General features: G+C 34.4%; 4 protein-coding genes across 7 annotated transcripts; 2 read left to right on the top strand and 2 right to left on the bottom strand.

Moving 5' to 3' along the window:
* Positions 1 to 207: 207 nt before the first annotated feature.
* On the top strand, positions 208 to 5,158 carry LOC114419956 (NAC domain-containing protein 37-like). Of its 2 annotated transcripts, none has more exons than XM_028385786.1 (4): positions 208 to 343; positions 2,256 to 2,435; positions 2,685 to 2,956; positions 4,138 to 5,158. In XM_028385786.1, the coding sequence occupies exons 2-4, from the start codon at positions 2,273 to 2,275 to the stop codon at positions 4,735 to 4,737; spliced, it is 1,035 nt and encodes a 344-aa protein (XP_028241587.1). In that variant the 5' UTR covers positions 208 to 343; positions 2,256 to 2,272; the 3' UTR covers positions 4,738 to 5,158. The 2 variants fall into 2 exon arrangements, with proteins under 2 accessions (XP_028241587.1, XP_028241595.1); XM_028385794.1 differs by having other exon boundaries at positions 220 to 437.
* A 4,666-nt stretch (positions 5,159 to 9,824) lies between these two features.
* On the bottom strand, positions 9,825 to 10,770 carry LOC114419947 (histone H1-like). Its single transcript, XM_028385775.1, has 2 exons — positions 10,544 to 10,770; positions 9,825 to 10,455 (listed from the first exon to the last, which is right to left on the bottom strand). Exons 1-2 carry the CDS (start codon positions 10,697 to 10,699, stop codon positions 10,018 to 10,020), a joined length of 594 nt encoding a protein of 197 aa, XP_028241576.1. The 5' UTR covers positions 10,700 to 10,770; the 3' UTR covers positions 9,825 to 10,017.
* Positions 10,771 to 13,384: 2,614 nt separating this feature from the next.
* LOC114419926 lies at positions 13,385 to 17,963 on the top strand. Of its 3 annotated transcripts, none has more exons than XM_028385748.1 (6): positions 13,385 to 13,619; positions 13,708 to 13,791; positions 13,882 to 13,966; positions 15,429 to 15,544; positions 16,712 to 16,823; positions 17,185 to 17,963. In XM_028385748.1, exons 1-6 carry the CDS (start codon positions 13,524 to 13,526, stop codon positions 17,403 to 17,405), a joined length of 714 nt encoding a protein of 237 aa, XP_028241549.1. In that variant the 5' UTR covers positions 13,385 to 13,523; the 3' UTR covers positions 17,406 to 17,963. The 3 variants fall into 3 exon arrangements, with proteins under 3 accessions (XP_028241549.1, XP_028241564.1, XP_028241557.1); XM_028385763.1 differs by having other exon boundaries at positions 13,386 to 13,619; positions 15,462 to 15,544; XM_028385756.1 differs by having other exon boundaries at positions 13,387 to 13,619; positions 15,456 to 15,544.
* Positions 17,964 to 18,801: 838 nt separating this feature from the next.
* Positions 18,802 to 20,296, bottom strand: LOC114419919 (GDP-mannose 4,6 dehydratase 1). Its single transcript, XM_028385737.1, has one exon. It carries the CDS (start codon positions 20,181 to 20,183, stop codon positions 19,086 to 19,088), a length of 1,098 nt encoding a protein of 365 aa, XP_028241538.1. The 5' UTR covers positions 20,184 to 20,296; the 3' UTR covers positions 18,802 to 19,085.
* Positions 20,297 to 22,993: the final 2,697 nt, after the last annotated feature.

Genomic DNA, 22,993 nt, shown 5'->3' with positions numbered 1-22,993 from the left:
TTTTTAACTTTTAACTAATTTATTATTGTCTCGCTAAAATGGGTATTTGCTCTTAATTATCCCTCCAAAAGGAAAAGGAAAGGAAAAGGTAGTGGGTGTAGGAAGGTTAGGCAATGACATCAGCTACTGGGGGGACAGCCATGAACCCATGCGCAATTCAGCGGTCCTTCCTCTCTTCTTTTATATTCTTTACAAATCCCTCACTCAGTCCTAACGGAATTTTTCTTACTTATCCCTCTCTCTCCATCATCATCTTGTTTTCTTCTACCAAGCTAGCTTCCTAGCTTCTTCATCTCCTTCAATTTGTCTTCTCTTCATTAATTCCACTTGTCTACCTCATCAGGTTAGCGCGCCTATAAAGCTTAATTGTTCTTCTCTTGCATCTCCAACTAAGAATCATGCATGTTTTTTCTTTCCACAATTCGCCAAATACAAGGGTTAGTATTTCTTCAAAATTCAAGTCCACCAAAAGCTTTTCTTCTACTTAATTTGCAGTATTATTTTCATACGTATATATAATCCCTATTTTCCAACCTACCTTCTAGCCATCTCCTCCACCATTCCCTGGAAGGCTGGAAGTGTTAAATCAGCAAAGTATGGCTAAAACTACATGGAGTCTTAGTAAACAACAATCAATGTAGCATTTTGAACTTGATCCCACAGAACTGCAGCTCCAAAACCAGTTTCTTCAAAAATGTATATTTAGAAAACTGTTTTTCTCACCAGTATTCTCCTTCACAGTCAAAACACAATTAGATACTAAATATAAATATCTCTTCATGAGAATTCTAACCTTGATTTGGTGAAAACTAATCTCTTCATTGGTTTCTGGCTAGAAGCATTCATTCCATCTATATTTTCTTAAAACCTAATGAATTATGAGTGTTTGTAATTGAAACCGGAATTATGAGAAAGAAAGCTGAAGCTGCAGCTGTTGTGTTATACAGTAGCCTATAGGGTAGGCCACAAAAGTAATGGTTTTGGGGTCAGCATATTTCATCAAAGTCCGTCAAGGGAAGAGGTCAGAGCTGCCATGGAAATTCTAGACAAAGAGACAACAAAGTCAGAGCCCCAGTTTCCGCGCTGAGACCAACCAAACCAATGCCTCACCTCAACACTAGTACTACTGTGCTTTCTATTTCCTCTCCCTCTTTTTTCTCAATTAACCCTTTTGCTTTTTTATCATCGCTCTCAGGCCTTGATCCAATACAACGGTGCCTCTCTTTTTGCCTCTCTTTCGACAAACGCGTGCACATTTTGTGATCACGTCACTCCCCATTTCCCATTCCCTTTCTTTGTTTATGATCACACTTTAATTATTAATGTAATCCACTCTTTCCATCTCAATTAATACATGTGTTGTTTTAATTAATTACCCACTTCAGTTCCTAGTTACTACTACCCAGCTAGCTCATACTAATCAAATGTATCTTACATTTGTATTTTTTTTACTTAAGTCAGATGTAAGCATGAACATTCCGTTCTGTGCCACTGGCTCAAAAATGTTAATAACATTGCTTCCTAAAAAGTTGTTTTTGTTTGTTTTATCCATGTCATATAGTATGTGTTTAGTTGAGCTTAACTTATGTGTCTAATTATTTGGGAATATACATAATTATTAATGGTAATGCGGAATGGGGAACCCCGTTCTGTGATGAATCATTCTCACCATTCACTAACACAAGACAACATCATTAGCACGAGCCTCTACCTGTCCGTTTCTCACCCTTGCCCAAACACACGGCTATGCTAAGTTTCAACTCCTTGTGTTTTTTTTTTTTTTTTTTTTATCAAAACCAAACTCTCATGATTAACTTGCTTCTCTCTCTCTCTCCCCTCCATCTCCTTATCTTTTTTAACCCGGCCCAGGGAAGAAAATCATTGTTTCTGGAATCATGGGGTTTTGTTTATAACACGCGCTTATATTTATTTCCTATTCAATTTGGTGAGTGTTGTTCACCACCAAATGAGCTGATGATTATCTCTGATAACACTTGTCACCTTTTCACCAAAAGACCTTATATTATATTTCTTTTAAAATAGTTTTATTAAGGCTTGCATTTTTATTTTTATCACTTCAGTATAGTATTACTCTTACAGTCTATTACTAGTATTATCTCAAGGCTTCGCTTCTCTCTCATGTATACATATACTAATTAACAACACTCACATCACATATTGGTCGGTTATTATTTAAACATGATGAAGAAAGTCAAGTGTGGTGGGTATTAATGGTGGTGGTGTATGTGATGCAGTACCAGTAATTGCTATCATGGAGTCGATGGAGTCATGTATCCCACCAGGGTTTCGGTTCCACCCAACAGATGAAGAGCTTGTTGGTTATTACCTCAGGAAGAAAGTGGCTTCTCAGAAAATTGACCTTGATGTTATCAGAGAGATCGATCTATATCGTATTGAACCATGGGATCTCCAAGGTATATATACACACATAGTAACATACTAACATATATCTTACGCTACTGCATGCTACTAATAATGTTTTTGTCGTCATAACTCATTTTAAATCGACTATTAGGGTTTTGAATGCTTCATATTTTTTTTTTGTTGGTTAATTGAATGCTTGATATTTGATCTGACATATTAATTCTCATTTGATAAAATATTAGCATCATAGATCTGTTAGTTTTTTGTTCATTTTTTTTCTGATGTGAATGATATGGCAGAGAGATGCAGGATAGGGTATGACGAGCAGAATGAGTGGTATTTCTTCAGCCACAAAGATAAAAAGTATCCAACAGGGACAAGAACTAATAGAGCCACCATGGCGGGGTTTTGGAAGGCAACAGGAAGAGACAAAGCAGTGTATGAAAGGGCAAAACTTATTGGGATGAGAAAGACCCTTGTTTTCTACAAAGGAAGAGCCCCAAATGGACAGAAAAGTGATTGGATCATGCACGAGTATAGGCTTGAATCTGATGAGAATGGACCCCCACAGGCAAGCATATATGTTACTGTTTAGTAATCTGTAGTGCATAAGTACTCTACCATTTATTCTTTTACACGCTTTGACTTTTGTTACCAACTTAGTAATATGAGTGGTTGAGTTTGAAGTGTTACGTTCAAACTTTGCTTTAGATGGCCGCCCGTTAATTATGGCATATTCCTTAAACTTTTCCTCTTTCACACACATACACAAAAAGCTACAATACATATAAGCTGGAGATCAAGCATTGTTTCTATTTTCTGTAGCTTTCTTAATGACGTCAAGGATTTTCAACTTTAAAATAATTTTCTTTCCCCATCTTTATTTGAATAATTTTTTACATAAATATTTATAGAAAAAGAAAATAAAGAGATCAAATAAATTAATCTTTTTTTTTATTTACACTCTACTTATACATTTTAACTTTTTATATAAAAAATATATTTCATCTGAATTCTCTACATTTTGAAATACATTAATTAATTTTAACTTATTTAACAAGTTTGATTTATTTTATTTTTATTTTCTTCTTCTCTAAGTGTCTGTACTTCATTGAGTCATAACAGTAGTTTATGATCTCTCTCTACTTTGTGGCTACACTGGTTTTGAATTTTTTTATATGCGCATTAGTCACTGTCTAGACAGAATGCTTCATGTGAATTAATGAAAAGACTTTGTTAGTTGTTACTTAAGTAATTCAATGCAATTGATTTGTTTCTCTAAACTCACTTTCTTGGCCTTTTCGTGTGTGTGTGTATATATATATATATATATAACTTTCTTGGTCTTTTTAGTGGACAACTAACTTATGAATAATCACCGACGTACAAGCTTTCTCTCAACATAACTTTCAATAAGAAGTCAAAAGTCACTGCTTTCAACAGCGAATAATTAAACTTGTTTCTTTTCCCTACCTTTTCTACTACACACTTTTCTTGCCATTTTGATTGTCAAAACGTAGTTAATTATAATTATTTGACTAGATATATATACCACCTCTCACCAAACAGATGGAAAATTTTTCAAAAGCAAAAGCATACTTAAAACTTAAAAGGATAAACATGCACCAATAAACTTTTTACTTTTTCTCCCCTAACATGTAGCAAGTCTGGTCAATTCAAACAGAAAGGAAATACAAGTTATCTGTATTTTATTCTCTCTGAACTTTGGAGCTTAAATTGTGTGTCATGCAGGAAGAAGGATGGGTTGTGTGCAGAGCCTTCAAGAAGAAAACCACTGGGCAAACGAAGACTATTAATATTGAAGGATGGGACTCAAGCTACTTCTATGAAGAAGCAAGTGGGGCAAGCACTGTGGTCGATCCAATTGAACTCATTTCAAGGCAATCTCAGAGCTTTGTAGCTCAAAACTTCATGTGCAAGCAAGAGTTAGAAGCAGATAACTTGAGTTGCATGCTTCAAGATCCATTTGTGCAACTTCCTCAGCTAGAAAGCCCATCTTTGCCATTAGTAAAGAGGCCAAGCACAGTGTCACTAGTATCAGACAATAACGAAGATGAAGACATTCAAAACAGGTTGTTATCCAACAACAACAACACAAAGAAAGTCACCACTGATTGGAGAGCCCTTGACAAGTTTGTAGCCTCTCAACTGAGTCAAGAAGTAGACACGCATGAAAGTAATGGAGTACCCTCAAGCTTTCAACCCCATGATGATAACCACGACATGGCACTGCTGCTACTGCAGAGTAGTAGGGATGAGGGGAACAGGTTGAGCCCATTTCTAAATACAAGCTCAGACTGTGATATTGGGATATGCGTATTCGAAAAATGATCCAAGAATAAAGAAATGCATGGAAACGATTTTTAATTATTGGTAGTAGTACGCCATGTGTTAAATGTTATATGGATGCTGAGACATAGACATACTATATTTTTGTAAAAAATATGTGTGGATCAGAAGAATTAAAACTCTCTATTGCCTTCTGCGTGAGTGCAGCTGTGTTCGCAAATTGAGATGCATGCGTCCAAGTGGCTCAAGAATTTAGGTAGTTTTTACTATATTTTAAGTTATCACGATAAGCAGGTACAGTAATAGCCTTGCCATAAAACGATTCTTCTAGCTATAGGCTCTGGCTCTCAAGCCTAAGATGGCAGATGTGACAGCATATGTTTGTGATACTTCACAATTCTCCTGTTATTTTAAAATGCCTGTATTCTTTAATTTTCTCTGGTTAAAAGAAACCTTCCTATCTGCTCTTCTGTTTAAGCATGTTGTACAATTGTTCTGCATTGATGTTTATGTCACGTGCATGCACAATATAGAATAGATACATATATATAGCTGTTTACTGCCATATACCTGTCAGTTGGCTAACCTGACTTCCATTTTATTGGTGACAATAATAAGAAAATTAACATGTTTTTGTAATTAGATGTAATCCAGAGTATTATAGATGTAAAATCAGTCACTAATCTTTACTTAATAATAACTTTAATTAAGTCTTTGAGAGGATTTTTGGTTAATAAAAGGGAAAATATGTGACACGCAGAATATGTTATTGGTGGCTGATATGTATTACAGCTCGCTATGAAAATTTATGTTCAAAGCTCTTATGATTAAATCCGTTACTTTTCTTGACATATAAACATAAGACAACTTTCAAAGCTCTTATGCGTAATGCATGCTCAAACACCGGTTAGTCATATCAGAACACTAGAGAGATCTTCCAATATGAAATAATGATGTGTTACTAGCTGATTTGTTTAGTCAATATAATTTGAATGCATAAAAATCACACCAAAACTTTTAGTCTAACAGTGCATACAGTTGATCATGAATGATCCATATACTTCAATAATTAAATAGCTCGGCACTTTCTTTTCATGCAAAGTTCTTCGGTTCGTACCCACATTAACAATGTTATGCACCTTATATTTGCACAGCCTTATGTTTATAATATTTTGTTTTATATATAATATTAATTTTTTTATGCGGGATTTACTATGTATATCTCTACCTAGCTTATTATATAGTTAATTGTTAAAAGATAAATTTCATAAAACATTTGGCCAAATACCTCAATGGCTTGCTCCCTCACCAAGTCAATAGGCTGGGGGTTATAGTGACGGATTATCATTCATTATTTTCTTCTAAGAAAAGCACTAAAAAAACACATGTTGTTGGCCAACAGTCACTCCTTATGATTAACCACATTCCTCCCAAAGGAAAAAAACTACGAAATGTTAGTATTTTTCTTGGTCAATTAATAAACAGAACACAAGACAAACGAGAAAATGTACATGTAAATCCTAATTGTTATCAAGAGCTATTGAGAACATGAAAATCCCGTTATTTGACTGCTCTCTCATCAGTCAATAATATATTAAAATATAAATAAATGAAGAGTTTGCCAATAGATGTTTGAGATGTTATGTTCAGTAGAAGTTTTAAAGAATTAATTAATTATTCAAAACGTTAATCAATTCAAATCTTTTAAGCACTGTGGAGTTTAATTAGCTTTTAGGTATATACTGTGATAACCTCGTCATAGTACGTAGAGGTAAGATCAAAAGGAGAAAATGGACACTATATCCACCCCAAGTTCTAATAATAATATTTGATAACCAGACAAGCCTAAAGGACGGAGAGAAAGGAAACTAATGAATGATTGTGGGACAAAAGTTGAAATTGAAGTCAAGAACTGAAGATGAGAAAAGTAGCACTAATCACACATTTGAAAAACTATAAAGTATAAAATGGATAGTGCATGAATTAGATTCATCGTGGTCGTTGGTCAGCATGGAGAGTTGTGGTGGGTCCGTATGTTGTCTAGCATGCGTTGCGAGCCATAGCTCCTGCTGGGCATGCTTTGTCCTACGGTGCACAAACCTCGCAGCCCCATGCAATTTTTTTTCTTCTTTTTACCTTTCTAGCTTGAAAAGTTTCTTCTTTTCTTTATTCTTCATTTTCCCGTAGTAGACTGTCTTCTGGTACGTGTTAAAGTTAACTTTAATTTGGTTGAAGTCCTATGAAAGAATATATGTGTGTTTTTGTTCGTGTGTTCTTCGTGACATTTATGTGAGAGTTGTAGTAATATGGTCAAAACTCAAAATTTATAGGAGGCATTTGTTTACCTTCTTACTAGTGTGCAAGTGCAAGTGATTCTTGGTTTCTTTTCGCCTTACAGTTCTCTCTGGTTCCGATCGAAGAGAATCCTCTTTATTCATAAGATTATGACAGTAGCTTCTACAGCCTATTAGGTGGACCAAATGGTCCAATTTTATCCCTTAATCAACTTATTCCCACATTTGTGAGCCTTAATTACCATTTGTCTTTATTTGCCATGAAACTGAAAAAAAAAATTGTATGTGCGTACCTTACCTATACCCTACACACAACCTTATTAAGGTGGTGGTTTCTCTAATTAGAGGCACGTATAAAAGATTTAATGATTTTCCTTTCTTTTATTTTATACCGAACAAATTTATCAGCTTTATTTTTATGATAAGTTAGCGATCAGAAATATTAAAAAAATTTAAGTCTCACGTCAACTAAAAGTAAAACAAAGTTAGAGTATATAAGTGAGGGACAATCCTCACTCCTTAGCTAGCTTGTAAGGTTGAGTTAGGTCTAAACTTGTATTCTAAGAATTTAAGATGGTATCAAAGCATATTCAAGATTAATCCAAAGGGTAATCCACAATTATTACACATGCATTAACCCAAAAAATACAGATGTGAGGAGGTATATTGAAAAAAAATCACATTCTAAGAATCTATACATAACAAATTCATCAATTTTACTTTTATGATAAAGTAGTGATTAGAAGGATTAGATGATCCAATTACTTATGGACGAATAGATACCCTCCCCCGTAATCAGTTCACTATAAATTGGTCACAATATATTTGTTCTTGCATATGTTATCTAAAAGGGAAGACAATCCCTAGGCCATAACCATCAACTTTCCACATACATATCACTATTATGCTTTGTTACTATGATTTATAAATTAGTATTTTTTGATAATTTATAAATTAGTTGAATGTAAAACAAATACTTCCTAGTTAATATATAGATAGGGAGAGGATCGGCAAGAAACATATCAAGATGTGTGAAGAGTAAAGAGTTACTTTTGACCATGCAATTAATTAAAATAGATGGTCAAAATTAATTCATTTATATTGTAATTAAAAATATAAAATATTTATGATTATTAAATAAATCATTTATCACATGTGCTTCTCTGAAATATATTAGGTAAGATATGAGAGCATGAGAAGAAGAAATTTCAACCATAAAATTAAAGGAAGACTAAAATTATGATGCATTAAAACATTTCTTACTATTCATATATTTGATCATGAGGTAAACTAAAAATAAATAAAAATCGGGTTCCTTATGGAACCTCTTGACATATTATGTGATCATGAATTGAAGGTTGATGCTAGGTGCACCCAGTATTTTTAAAAATTCAAAACTATTTCTGCACTTTTTTCACATTTGTGTTGGGTGTGCGTGAGGATAGTCCGTAAATCGTACGGATCAAGTTGGTCCGTAAGGTTGATACAAATCAAGTTGATTCGTATGTTGATATTAAACATGCAGATCAACTTAAAAGACTTACGAATCAAAAATATTTCAATCTTTTTCCCTTAAATACTAGATGCATCAGCAATAATATTAGGTACTCCTGGCATCAACCTGAATTGAAGGCCTGAATTGAAGGGGCAATAAGACATTTTGGGTCGCAGATTACACTTGGTCCAAGGTGCTATCGATATTTAGGCTTACATGGATTATTCGAGCTTACAATTACATCATATCAGTTACAGCATGCACTTCCCTGAATTGCTAAATGCACCACTTTACAATTTTTGTACATCTTTCTCCCAAAAAACACCCTATCTGGAAACTTTCTAGAATGTGATCTCAACTAAAAGTTTAAGCATTCTGGAAAGTAAATTTGGGTAAGTATTAAAATTTTATCACTTTCAAAAACTAATTTCCATAAGCGTTAAAATTATCGAAACTTACTTTCTGGTAGTGAAATTGAAGTTACGGTGACTAGTATCAAGATGCAAATCAAACCCCATGTTGCCAACAATTATGCACCTACATTTTTTATTCTGGAAAATAAAAAATAACGAGAAATCTAATATAAATCATAAGAGTCAGTAAAGTTTTGTAAATAATTTTTTTTTTGTATTAAAGTTACAAAAACTGAATCGCATCGAAGCCTGATGGGACATCCAGTAAAGAGTAACACCAAAGAACAACTGTCTGTTATACTATTTCTAGTTACAAGGACGCATGACGAGACACTAAATGAACTAAAATGGAAATTCTAGAGATAGTGTCCAACCAAAAATGTTGATACTTGATGGTGCTAGGTTATGTCTCTTCTATTACAATTTCTAAAGAGTGGGGCATTTTTGGAAGACTTTTTGCATACTCTCAGATTTATAGTGAAATTCTGATATTCCTTTTGAGTTTTATTTCCTTGTTACAAAGCTTTTACAAAATAATTTGATAATCTTAGCTAGAGTTTAAAGATTCCTTCTTAAGCCTTAATGGAGAACTTCCATGCCTTCTTGTCTCCCTTTCATGCTATATATTGTTCATTTTGTTTTTGTAACAATGAAAACATTATTTTGAACTTCTAGTTTCTTCAATTAAGCATTAATTTCATGAAAAGTAATCCACACAACATCGAATCATTAAGGAAACATCACAGCCACTTAATCATGATAGTTTAGTGCGCATCTATTTTTAGACCAATCACGAACCACCAAAAACCAAAAAGAACAACCGGCTCAATGAAAACACTCAACCGTACCCACATCATAAATCCTTTCCGGTTCCAGAAAATTCGCCGATAAAACCAACCGTGAAAAACAAGCAACAGCAAAAAAGGATGATTTAAAACAGTAAAACTCGTCTCCATTAGATCACTTATTAGAGCGAACATTGCAGAACACTAAACTATCTACCATCCTACACTACACAACTTTCTTCAAGATTGTGCAGCAAGGCACACACATACACCCACACCCACACCTTTTCATATCTACATATATATGTCATAGTTTTAACTAAACAAGACAAATATCAAGCCGCAGCAACAGCTGCTTTCCGGGCCCTCTTGGTCGGAGACCTAATGGACTTGGGCTGCTTGGGCTTCGCAGGCGTCGACACTTTCTTCGTCTTCTTCGGCACTACCTTCTTCGCTGCCCTTTTAACCGCCTCGGTTTTCTTCGGAGCAGCGGCGGTTGCGGTTTTGCTTCGTTTTGGACGCGATTCCTTTTTCTCAGCGTTGGCCTTCGTCACTTTGGCGGTGTTCTCCTTCTTCGCGGCTTCGGTTAACTTGTACGAAGCCTTGATCTTCACGAGTTTCCCTCTCGCAGCTTGGTTCTTTAGTTGCAGACCTAGAATCTTCTTGAAATTCGCAGGGAGCACCGCCTTGTGCTTCTCCTCCATGTACTTCGCTATCGCATAAGGACTCGATCCTCCTTTCTCGTTCAAAGCGATCAAAGCCTCCTTAATCATCTACAAAATAATATTAACACAAAATCAATACACAAACAACACACTAATTGTGGATTCAACTAACAAATTAACGCGAAATGAAAATTACCTGAAAATATGGAGGATGTGAAGCTGTTTTGGCCTGTTTTGGCTTCTTTTCCTTCGGAGCCTTAGGTTTCTTCTCCTTCGCGGGGTTCGGCGCCTTCACCTCCTCAACCGGCTTTTCGACGGCGGGAGCGTTAGCTTCTTCGGCGGCGGCAGACATCTCCGATCGAATATTCAGTTAGTGATTATTGTATTGGAAAGTGTTAACCGAAACGGTGGGTTTTGATGATGACTCGAACGTCTTATAAATAGCGTGGGAGTAATCTGTGTGCTGGAAATAATACTGCGTGCTATTGGCGGAGAGAGTGGCATGAGGATTGCCAGCGTGGCGGAGAGATATCTAGAACGTACACGTGGCGTGAATTTATAGCGTTGTTTTATGGACAGCGAAAAAGGCGGTGATGTGGCTGTGGCTGAGGATGGGAATGCCAACAGTTTTTGTGTTATAACTGATTTTTGTTTGGTTAGCTCGGCTAAATGGAGAACTAATGAAGGGTGTGTTTTCTTGCGGGTTTTGCTCGTTCATTTTCTTCAAGCATGCTTTGCTACTCACCCAATTTTTTTTTGCAGGATTAATCATAAGGGAGAGTAGGTTACAATGTGGGTTGAATTAGGTTAAATGGTACCCATTTAGGACCCAAACAGAATCATCAAACACATATCCCCATTTGTCCATTGTTAAGTAAAGCCTTTATCCCGATCAGTATTTTCTATTCTAGATAGTTAAAAATTGTAATGACTTGTAAGTAATATTATGAAATACGGTTTCTTTACATGTGAAACCGATTTAATTGAGATCTTGTGACCTAATTGAACTGATTTTGTTATTGGATGTTCATGTATGTAGTTCGGGATAATTCGATCAGTTTTAAGAAAATTTAATAACCCGATTCAATTTTACAAACTCGAACTAAGTTATGCACGCAAAAAAAAAAAGAACACCTCTACTATGTTGTTTTAATGTCTCATTATTATCAATTATTATTTTGAATGTTGAGTATGAATAGATTTTTCTTAATCAAATAATATTAGTTATATACTTATACATAATATATACATATATGATTTTTAAAATTTTAATATATACCGAGTCAAATTGGATCAATTATTGACTCATCAGTTGAATCACTGACCCACTATTGAGTCAATAATCGGACTGATTTTTATAACACTATCTTCTAAGACTAATATAAAGTAGTATAAAATTCATTTCAATTCTTTTAAGAAAAAAGAAAAAAAACAACACTCCACTAAAATCTTCACCACTGGCTCACAAATTTGGAGTAAGATTTATAGTTTAGTTTACATTAAGCTTAAAATCAGGTTAAGTTTATTTATTGGAGAAATCAGGTTAATATTTTTTTAAAAGTTTGTTTATTTAAGAAAAGTTAGTATTTAGACAATTCAAAAAGTGTTTTATACGTAATAAAAAAAAATCTTATTCAAATAACAACAATTATAATAATAATAATAATGGTGACAACAATAATGATGTATTAAAAGTTTAATAGTACATATTTAAAAATTAGACCTTAAAAATTATATCAAATAAATAAGTAATATCAATGTTAAATTTAAGAAATAAGTTAAATTCACACTTCAAAGAAATAAATTTAATTCTATCGGTTTCAATACTTGCAATGTTTAATTTTTATATTATTAAATTAAAAAATTTAATTTATTTGTAAAGTTTACTTCAAACCTTAGAGTTTAGGTTGACCAAAACAAAGACAAGAAAAAATTTCAAAGATTTTTACCCTTTGTTATACGAGAGTTAATATTTGATGAAGAAAGTTGTGAAAACAAAAATATGTATTGACAAATGTTTTAATCATACTTGACTCACTTCACAACATACATAATAAATTTCTTGCATATTCTAAAATTATCAGTTTGAGTTGCCCATTCAGAGTGGCTCGTGATGGGTTATTGTGTTTTTGGGTTGAGATAGTTTGGACAAATATAATAATAATATTCTATTCTATCTGGCGAATATAATTGGCTCCATCCTTATTGCTGTTGGCACCCTCTGCTTGAAAAAAAAAAAACAGATTGCAATTACTCTTTTATCCCCCACCCCTTCCCCCGCCACTACCCTTTTCTTGTCCCGGAAATACATTTTGGTACATTTTGGTACTTGGTACATAGTAATTTTAATTCACTCAATTTATGTTTTTAAATTCTTCGATTTGAATGAGTGTAGAAGATTGCTAGCCCTTAATCCATCACATTCTATTGGATATTGGATTTGTTAAGAGATAAGTTAATGATTTTGCCCATAAACTTGTTAGGGTGATATCATCCTTACCTAATCTTTATTCTTTGTTTTTTGTTTTTTTAAGACAACCTAGTCTCTACTCTCTATACTTGTTATCATATGATGTCTTGAATTGGACAATTTATGATGAATGAAATGATATAATATTTTTCAGTAAAAAAAATATTCAATTTGAATTATGTGTATTTTTAACCCCTCAAAACTTTCAAGTCAATTAATTTTTTTTTATTTCTAAAACTGAGTAAATTTAGTCCAGTTCTCTATTTTATTTTTTCATGGAAAGAAAAATAGTTTTAAACTTTTTTTTTATTTGAGATTAACTAATCAAAGCATTAAATTTCATCCAAAATAAACACATGATATTTTGTATTTTTGAAATCTTTATTTTATTTTATTTTTATAAATTTCTTCAAATTTTTATAATTTTCAAATTTATAAGTATTTGAGTGGAATTGAAAACTTTAATTAAACAATATTTTAGAGAGGAATCGTATTTATATACGTAATTTAAAAAATAGAAGAAGAAAAAAAACTAGCCCGAAGGTTTTTAATTTTCTACCTCCGTAATTGTCTTCCAAGCTTAACTTTACGGCAACGGGCAACCCATTCCCAATCGAAGGTTGTTGTCATTGAACACACTGTTCCTGCGACACGAATTCGTGATGAGAAGCATTTTCATTTCCTTCCCAAATTCGCCCGCACGTGAATGAGAGTTTCGGCTCAGAGATTGATTTTTGAGCTACGATTTCACACCGCATTGCCAAACATGGGTGCTTCAGAGTCTACTCTCTCAAGCGGAAAGGTATTTTATTTAACTCTTTCAATTCCTCCTCTTTGTTAATTTTGTCCTTGTTCATTCACTGAACTCTCTCGATTTGCTATGGCCGAAGACGCCAGATGACAAAATCACCACCATAACCGAGCGGTCGGAAGCCTCTGACCCTATCTTGGAGCGCCTTAAATCTCTCAAAATTGTATGTACTCTTTTTTTCACATTACAAAACTAATATTTTTTTTGTTGATAATTTTATTTGTTTATGATTCCCTTAATTGTTTCTCTGCAGACACCGCCCATATTGACCTCACCCCCAACAGAGGGGACTTTAACTGATATTTTAGTGAGGAAGCCTTCGTCGTCCTCAGTTTCAGGTGATGATCTCTTATGGCTCAATCATTCTGTTATTCCTGGTATTTGCAATAGAATTCAACAGAGGGCTTATTGGACTCCAAAGCATCTTTTTTTTATGTATCTAGCGGTGCCCCTTGCGGTGGAATTTGTTTTTCCTAAAATGACTGTGGTAGGCTGAACAATATTTCTGAAACTTTGATTTTTAACCTTGCCAAATGGTGTCGCCATATTGTGTGATCCATATAATCAACCTTACCTAGCGGGATAAGACTTTGTTGTTGTTGTAAAACGACTCTGGTAACTATTAGATGTTATTGCCCTTCCTGGCTCAACACATCTTTACTTAAGAATGGAATGTCTGTTGATGTGGCTATTGTGAAATAAAAATGAAAATGCAGAGTACTATCTTCTCCCAGTTTTTGCTTTTATTGGTTGTGATTTCAACATATTTTGCATAGCTTCTGTTGCAACTGATTAGTTATTAAAAGTAGATTAGCTAGTTGGCAGTTTTCATGAACTTTTCCTCTTGATACAAGCTATTAATTGACATGGGTATATATGACCCTGGAAAACGGTTTAAGATTTGAAACTGAACTGGTTTTGACTTATAACATTGGCAATGATATTGATAGGCTCAGAAGTGAAAATGTGAACTGTAAGGTTTATTTATTCATTGAAAGATAGTATGCTCCTCTAACAGAAGAAGTTTCCCTGGGTTACCACAGCTAGAAGGCACCAGAACTAGGGGAATTAACCTCCTGTTTGGAACAACAAGATCCTAATTCCCAAAATGGAAAAAAAAAAAAAAACCTCAATGGTCTGTCCATTCCCTATGACAGCTATAATAGAATGCAGTGTTGCTGTGCATTGCATTTCCTAACAGCAGCCAGCTCAACTCTATCATGAATTGTGATTATTCCATTTGTGCCCCACATCTCTTCCTCACATAAAGCTTCCACATGCGTGTTTGGTTTGGTCGTTTGTTGTGGGTTCTTTTATGGGCATGCTATTCTCGACCCATAGGCCTATCATATTAGCAAGGATACTTTTATGGTTCTTACTGTATATGCCAAGTCTACATCTGTAAATGTTTTGAGAGTTTGAGGAATGTTTCTATTTTCTGTTAAACTTTTTACCCCACATTCCCCTATCTTATAGCTCTCAAACAAGATGTGAGAGCATAAATATGTCATGCACTCATGCTATATCGAATTATTAAAGATTGTTGAATTGGTATGTCCTCCGCCCATTAATGTAAGGGAAGATGTCTATATTGTTCAATTTGTTGCTAGATGATTTTGTTTAGTTTTCAGAAACACATTTGATGTGCACATGTTTCCTGTATGATTTTTTTTGTTTTTTTATTACATTTAAGTCCTTATAGAACCCTTTTTCTGATATATCATGTTAGTTGGGATCATTCTATTGTATGCTAGCAGCTGCATTTAATACTAGTAGTTTTATTTGGGGGCAATTACTTAGTTGCTCTCTTTTTCACGATTGAATCAGCTACAGTCAATCCGAAGGTTATACTGGAGCTCTTCTCAATATACCATGATTGGCAGGAGAAAAAGACCCAAGAGATAAGCATAAGACAGGTCTGTTCAATACAAGAATAGTTCAGTGAATTCATCTACTAATGCATTCAACATCTTAGAATACACGCACCCTTTCCCCTCACACTTAGTCACTTACACAAGATGAAAACTATTTCCTTGCAAATGTATAATTTGATTTCAAGTGAATTACATACACCTCCTCTACCGAAACTCAAACCACCCTTTTAGCTTCTTGATTTTCAAGACATAAAACTCCTATCTTCTATTAATAGAAGGACCTGCAATGTTAAATTTATCTTGAAATAACTAAAATACTGCCAATGGTTTTAGTTAAAATTTTGAGTTATATGATAAACACGGCCTATTTTTTACTTGTCAAATAAAATAAGTATAGCTGACATGCACTTAAACATAATATATAGTTGACTTATATTTGTTAGATATAACAAATTGACTTATATTTGCTAATTAGAATAAGCAGTGTTGCAGCGCCAGTTAGTAACCACAACAAGGGGAAGAAATATGTCTCTAATATTTGTGTTGTTGTCACCATTGAGTTAACTGTCAACAAGAAACTAACTTTAAATGGCTGCTCAATTTAGTATGTGACATTCAAACAAAAATTTAAAGTTTGGAGAGGTGAGGTGTATGTAACATATTCTTGAATTTATTTTTAAGTTGGGCACACTTTTATGCCAATAAATACAGAATACTTGTGGTATTAACAAAATCCAGTATGAGGAATTACATTTTTATGTGTTGACAACACATTCCCCTTTTTTCAGCCATGTAAATATTCCATGTATAATAATAATGATGATTTGGTAACAATTATGACAACAGTTTTAATGAATTTTGTTATGTTCAGTCATTCTCTTTGAACACATACTTTCTACCTTTCTGGATTTTGTATATACAGCTAAAGCTGATCTATTTCCCCCTTCCTTGCCGGGGAAAACTGATTTAGGCATCTTTCTAACTATTTTAATATGTAAATAATGGTAGTGAATGATTGTGAAAAGGATATAGTTCAAACTATTAATATAATTTTTTTAGTGGGAGATTTGAATCATGAAGCTAATTTTCATTATTATTTTTAATTAATTGAGTATACACAGGAAAAAATGAAAAGGCTGAACCCTTCCTTATTTGGTGATAACTCCCTACTCAATATTTCTAATATGAAAATGGATGCAATTTTTGCAGGAGGAAATAGAAAACAAAATAGAAGTTGCAGATGCTCTAGCGATCAAACTTCTTCAGCGATATAATGATTCGACTTCTACAATGAAGACTGCCTCACAACATCTATCCGGAGGTAATTATCAGACACAGTTCAAGCAATATTTGGAATACGGGGATTCTCAACTCTATAGTTTTTGTTTTACTTAAAACACACTTACCAATGCACATTCAGCTAAACTCACAATGAATTGACATTCAACCGAACATAACGCTCATTCAAACACACCTATAGGCAGTGACTAACACTGTAACATGTGTTTTTGTAATCTTTTAAACGAATTGAAAGGTAAATTTCCTCTTTCATTGTTTACAAGGATCACAAACTTGTAAAATCTTGATTCATTTGCATTTATGTCATAAATCACAATACTTTCATGTGGTATTCTATGATTGTATGTGGAAATTGTTAACTATATGTTGGAAGGTGCATGCAGTTCATTCATTGCAGGTGGAAATTGGAGAGCTCAAAGGAAGGTTGACTGAAGTTATCAGCAACTGTGATGCTTTGTGCAAGAGGATTGCAACAGAGGGTCCAGAATCTCTCGTGTCATCAATCAAACCTTTTGCAGTTACTACGGCTAATCAAGAAACCTACTCAAGTTCATCTAGTTTGCGGATAGTTTCAAAAACAAATCCACCTTCAGCAGAAGAATAGTTAGACCAATAGGTTTGATTCTTGCTCATATTTTCAGAAGCTTCCTGCATTCTTATCGAATGAGGTGCTCGATAGTCTGAAGAACGGTTGGATCACATTCACTTGATAGACTAATTTTTTATTGGGACCATGTTTTGGAGGGCATGAAACTTCTCATTAATTGGGACCAAGTCATGGCAACCACAGAGCAACCCGGTCATGTTACAATGCTTCTATGAAAAGGAGCTATGATGCCCATCACCGACACGCACATATTGGGCTTGGTTGCTAATTTGAGGCAAAATAATGAAAGGACTTGATAACGGGCATGTGATCAGATCTAAAGAGATAACTTTTGTCTTTTTTTGGGTGGTTTTTTTTTTACAAGTTCACGTCATTGTTTTCGACGATCTCAGTTGCAGAATATTGCGGTAATTTCAGTATAAAATGAGCACGTGATCGTGTAATTCATTGTGTGCGACATGTTGCCATTGTCTTTAACGATGTTAAACAAAATAAAGATATATTTTCTTGTGTGCAAAATTGTTCATAAATAATTATGCACTCAAGTATTATTGATGAAATGTCCACAAAATCAATTTCTCTGGTTATAAGTTGGAAGATGCATCAAATAATAAAGACGTGTACATATATTATCCACGTTTTTGTGTCTGAAAAATATCCATGCAAAAGATTCTTGATGGATGCGATTTGTAAATATGATAATCCCTAAAGCCACGGGATTGGGATTGTGTCACCCAAGATTTCGTAAATGAAAGTTGTTAACCTGCAAGCAAGCCTTGATCATTACTTTTTAATTAAAAAACATTACTTTTCTTTCACATTGTCTTCTCACTGCATGTTTGATTGGGCTTTTACACCAGTAAACGTGCATCACCAGTAAACGCAGATCCAAACACACTATCGGACTATGACGGTTTTCATTCATTTCTAAATTTCAATAGATATTTTGTGTAGCTCCAAGTGCAATCTTCTAGTGGTATATTCACATAATCACATTCAGGTTGGGATCAATAGAAACAAATCAAATCGTAAACATGTTGCGCGAACTAGATTACAAAAAACTAGCACATGACAATGCCATAAAAAACAAATCAGATTCAATTCCCCTTCATCTGCAACCGGATCAGATTCAAAGGAGAAACAGATCATCCAAACTATCACCCAAAACCAGCGTCATCTCCTCAAACACAATCTTAGAAAAGCAACCGACAGAACCCCCAAACTAACCCCACTGGGTTTAATTTAACAGTTTGGTTTTTAATTTGAACACTCAATGAAATGAGGAGAGCCATACTTGATACTCCCATTGGACCCCATTTTGTATTCCAGGCAGTGGAATATAATAGTAGAAACCAATGAAGAAAAGTGAAAAAGCCAGAACAATTGGAAGAAGTTAGCATCACAGCTTCTACAACAAGACTATGGATGTAGATGCATATAGATTTAATTGAATGAATCAGCAGGCTTACAAAAAATAAAATAAAGTCCGAAAAATGCACGACTAATAAATAACAGTTGCAACACGAAAACAAAATAAATTACTCATAAATTAAACTGTGTCAACTATGAAGAATGATTTAAAAGAACAGCGGCATTATAAGATCAAAACAGAAAAACCCCCCTCCTCCATCCTCAATTAAAACATTTATCTAAAAATTTGGGAAGTTGCAGATCAGATCAAGGTTGTTGCTGAGCATCAATGTAGCCAGCATCAACAAGAACCTTCTCCTTCTTAGCCATCTCAATGTCCTGGTCAACCATCATCTTGACAAGCTGCTCAAACCCAACCTTGGGCTTCCAACCAAGCACCTTCTTGGCCTTGGAAGCGTCCCCTTTGAGGTTATCGACCTCGGCGGGGCGAAAGTACCTCTTGTCAATGACGACATGGTCCCTCCAATTGAGTCCCACATAGCCGAACGCGACTTCCAAGAACTCCTCGACGGTGTGGGACTCTTCGGTGGCCACAACATAGTCATCGGGCTTATCCTGCTGCAGCATCAGCCACATGGCTTCCACGTAGTCCCCAGCGAAGCCCCAGTCTCGCGAGGCCTGCAGGTTGCCCAAGAAGAGCTTGCTCTGGAGCCCGACCTTGATGCGGCCCACGGCCCGCGTGATCTTGCGGGTCACGAAATTCTCGCCGCGGCGGGGGGACTCGTGGTTGAAGAGGATGCCGTTGCAGGCGAAGAGGGAGTAGGCCTCGCGGTAGTTCACGGTGTACCAGTGGGCGGCGCATTTGGAGGCGGCGTAGGGGGAGCGGGGGTGGAAGGGGGTGGTTTCCGATTGCGGCGGAGGGGTGGCGCCGAACATCTCGGAGGAGCCGGCTTGGTAGTAGCGGATGTGGGAGCGGCCGGAGGCGGAGATGTGGGAGCGGACGGCCTCGAGGAGGCGGAGGGCGCCGGTGGCGACGACGTCGGCGGTGTAGTCGGGGATCTCGAATGAGACGGCGACGTGGGACTGGGCGGCGAGGTTGTAGACCTCGTCGGGGAGGATGGTGTCGAGCCAGCGGCGGAGGGAGGAGGCGTCGGAGAGATCGGCGTAGTGGAGCTTCATGCGGGCCTTGTGGGCGTTGTGGGGATCCACGTATATGTGGTCGATGCGCTGCGTGTTGAAGTTCGACGAGCGGCGGATCAGGCCGTGCACCTCGTACCCCTTGTCCAGGAGGAATTCCGTCAGGTACGAACCGTCTTGTCCGGTAATTCCGGTTATCAATGCCACCTTGCGCGGCGGAGCCAGCACCCCGTTCGTCGCAGATCCGGATCCCTCGGTGTTCTCCATTGATGATGGAATAGAATAGAAGAATGAGTGAAGACACAGACCCTTTCGCTTTTGCTTCTCAATTTATTATGCTCACAACTCTTCAACGCCCTCCGATTCACAATTTCTCACTACCCTTCTAATTCAATATTACTACTAGTACCCACTTTTACTTTTCACCTGATTTCTAAATATGCTTGTATTATATTGATTATTGAATTTGAATTAGTGTTGATTTTTAGATATTAAAATGCTTGTTTATTCAATATTTATTTTACCACTCTGTCTCTTATTATATTTATTATACGATTCATAGTAATACTCTTCAAACTTTGAATTTAGTGTAATATTTTTAAAATAATTAAATGAGTTACTATAGGAATAAAAGAAAATACCAAGAAATATTTTACCAAACCTTAAAAAGTTTCAATATAATTTCAAATAATTATGAGTTACTATAGGGATAGTAATAAATAAATAAAAGAGAAATCAAGAAAGATTTGACCAAACCTTAAAAAGATTGAATATAGTTTACTCAATAAATTAGTAATGGGTTTTTTTTTTAACAGAATAAATTGCTAATGTTTGGATGATAAAGTTAGGATCGGTGCTTATATTAGAAATAGATAATATATGAATCTTGTATGTGAAATTAAAGAAAACGATTTATGAAATTGTTTATTCGAGTATTAATTTTGCATAATAAAGAGATAGTATTATGTAAATTGATTATTAAAAGTAATAATGTTTACACTGTACACATTAGCATATTACTTTGCAGATTCAATTCAATTTATTATGTAAATAAATCACTCGTAAGATGGAAGTGTCCCGTTGGGTGTGTCGGTGAGGGTGGTGAGTCTGTGATCTGTGAGCTGTGATTCTTTTGGGGTTGAGGATCCGTGTGGATCTGATGATGACACGAGAAGGAACAAATGAAAATCCACACGTTTTAGTCATAGCCAAAAATTAGTTTTAACTCTACCACCAATTGCTGTATTTGAACTAGAGAGACACAAAATGTCTCTATCGATATTCTAAAAAAAAGTAGTTAAAAATTAATAATAATAATTATATTTTAAATGTTGATAAAAGAAATAAAAATAATTATATATATATATATATGAAAGAATAATTAAAAATAAAAAATATATACACCTAAAGGAGTAATTGACTTTATTAATCATTAAAGATTTATTAGAATTATTGTGCCTTTTTTATAATTAAGTTATTCATTTTTTATATTTTCTGCTTAATTTAACTATAATTAATTTTTTTATTTATATGTTCTATTTTATATTCAAAATAAATTATCATTTCACAAAATCAAAGAAACATAAAAAATAAGTGCGTGCGTGTGTGAACGCAAACTATGAAAATTAACAAAAAAAATATTATATTAGCGGACAAATGCCTTTTCTCATTAGATTGACTAACTCCAAGAGCATTCATAATAAATGATTACTAAAATGGATTATTTGTCTTAAATTTATTGCTTTTTTATTTTTCATATATTAAAATTTTTTATACAAATATTGACTCCAGGGTTAAAGTTACTGAAATGAAATTAACTTGTATAAATTATATTTTTATCGTATAAAATTGGTTAAATAATGTTGCATTTAATCAACAATGCTGGTATAAATAATATCAAATTAATGTTCCAATGGAAAAAAATTAGACATCATTTCTTAGAATTAAGCATCTTATAATATATTTTATGACAATTTTATATTAGAATCAATATAATTTTAAATGGCTAATGTGATGATAAAAAAAAAAATTGTAAGACAATACGATCTAGACTATAACAATAATAATAATAATAATAATAATAATAATAATAATAATAATAATAATAAATTATGAAATATTAATTTGAAAAATGAGACAATGAGTTAGTTTGTGATGATATATTGATTTGTAAAAGTAAAAATAATATAAAACAAGTACATAAAATGTGTTTCAAAATGTCATTTCCATAAATAAATAAAAAAACATTCAACTATGAAGAAAACTAAAGGTGATGAATGTTCAATGAAACTTTATATATTTTCATTTCATCTTATGATTTGTTCATATACTATTTTCACTTTAACACTTGAATTTTAATTATAATGAGAGAAATTTATCTTGCTCCAAAATACGTAAAAATCTTTTGGGTTAAAGAGTGTCATATTGTTAACACCACCTTATAATTTTATCCTGTTAGTATAAAGCAAATAGAGTTAACAAAAATTATAAATCTGCAAAATATAAAACAAATTTTGATAAGTGAAAACTAATGTTTTCTTTAACAATGCTAATTATTATTATTAATTTCCTTTATTTAGGAAAAAAAATAGGAGTGGTGATCAATGAAAACACATTTTCATTCAAATTTTGAAAAAAAAAATATAACTCTAATTTCTCAATCCCGTTAACTCTATAGAAGAATATACCAAATTATCCACTCAAGGTTAACACTACTAGAAAAGAAGGTTTCTACGACATCCATTCTAAGAAGGTTCTGTAGAACTGCCTTAGAAAACAACGCGGTAGTATTTTTGTAATTGATGGCATTATAATTATTATTTACGTCACAGGTTCTAAGACGGTAATAAGAAACTATCTACATGGTGGCAATTTTGTAATAACATGGAATGAACACAACGACGGTCCTTGTTTATGACCGTCTTGGTTCATTGAGTAAATAAAAAAGTGCCCTAGCTCACGCGTGTTGTCCGCCTCCCCGAAAAGCATCAATTTTCTCTTGTCCTTCGTCGTGCCTCTGGCCCTCTATCGTCCCTTTTGTCGTCTGTCGTGGCTCTCACCGTCTGCCGTCCCTCTGT

The sequence above is a fragment of the Glycine soja genome, chromosome 1 (assembly GCF_004193775.1).
Source record: "Glycine soja cultivar W05 chromosome 1, ASM419377v2, whole genome shotgun sequence".
Taxonomy (NCBI): Eukaryota; Viridiplantae; Streptophyta; class Magnoliopsida; order Fabales; family Fabaceae; genus Glycine; species Glycine soja.
This window is presented reverse-complemented; position numbering and strand designations above follow the sequence as displayed.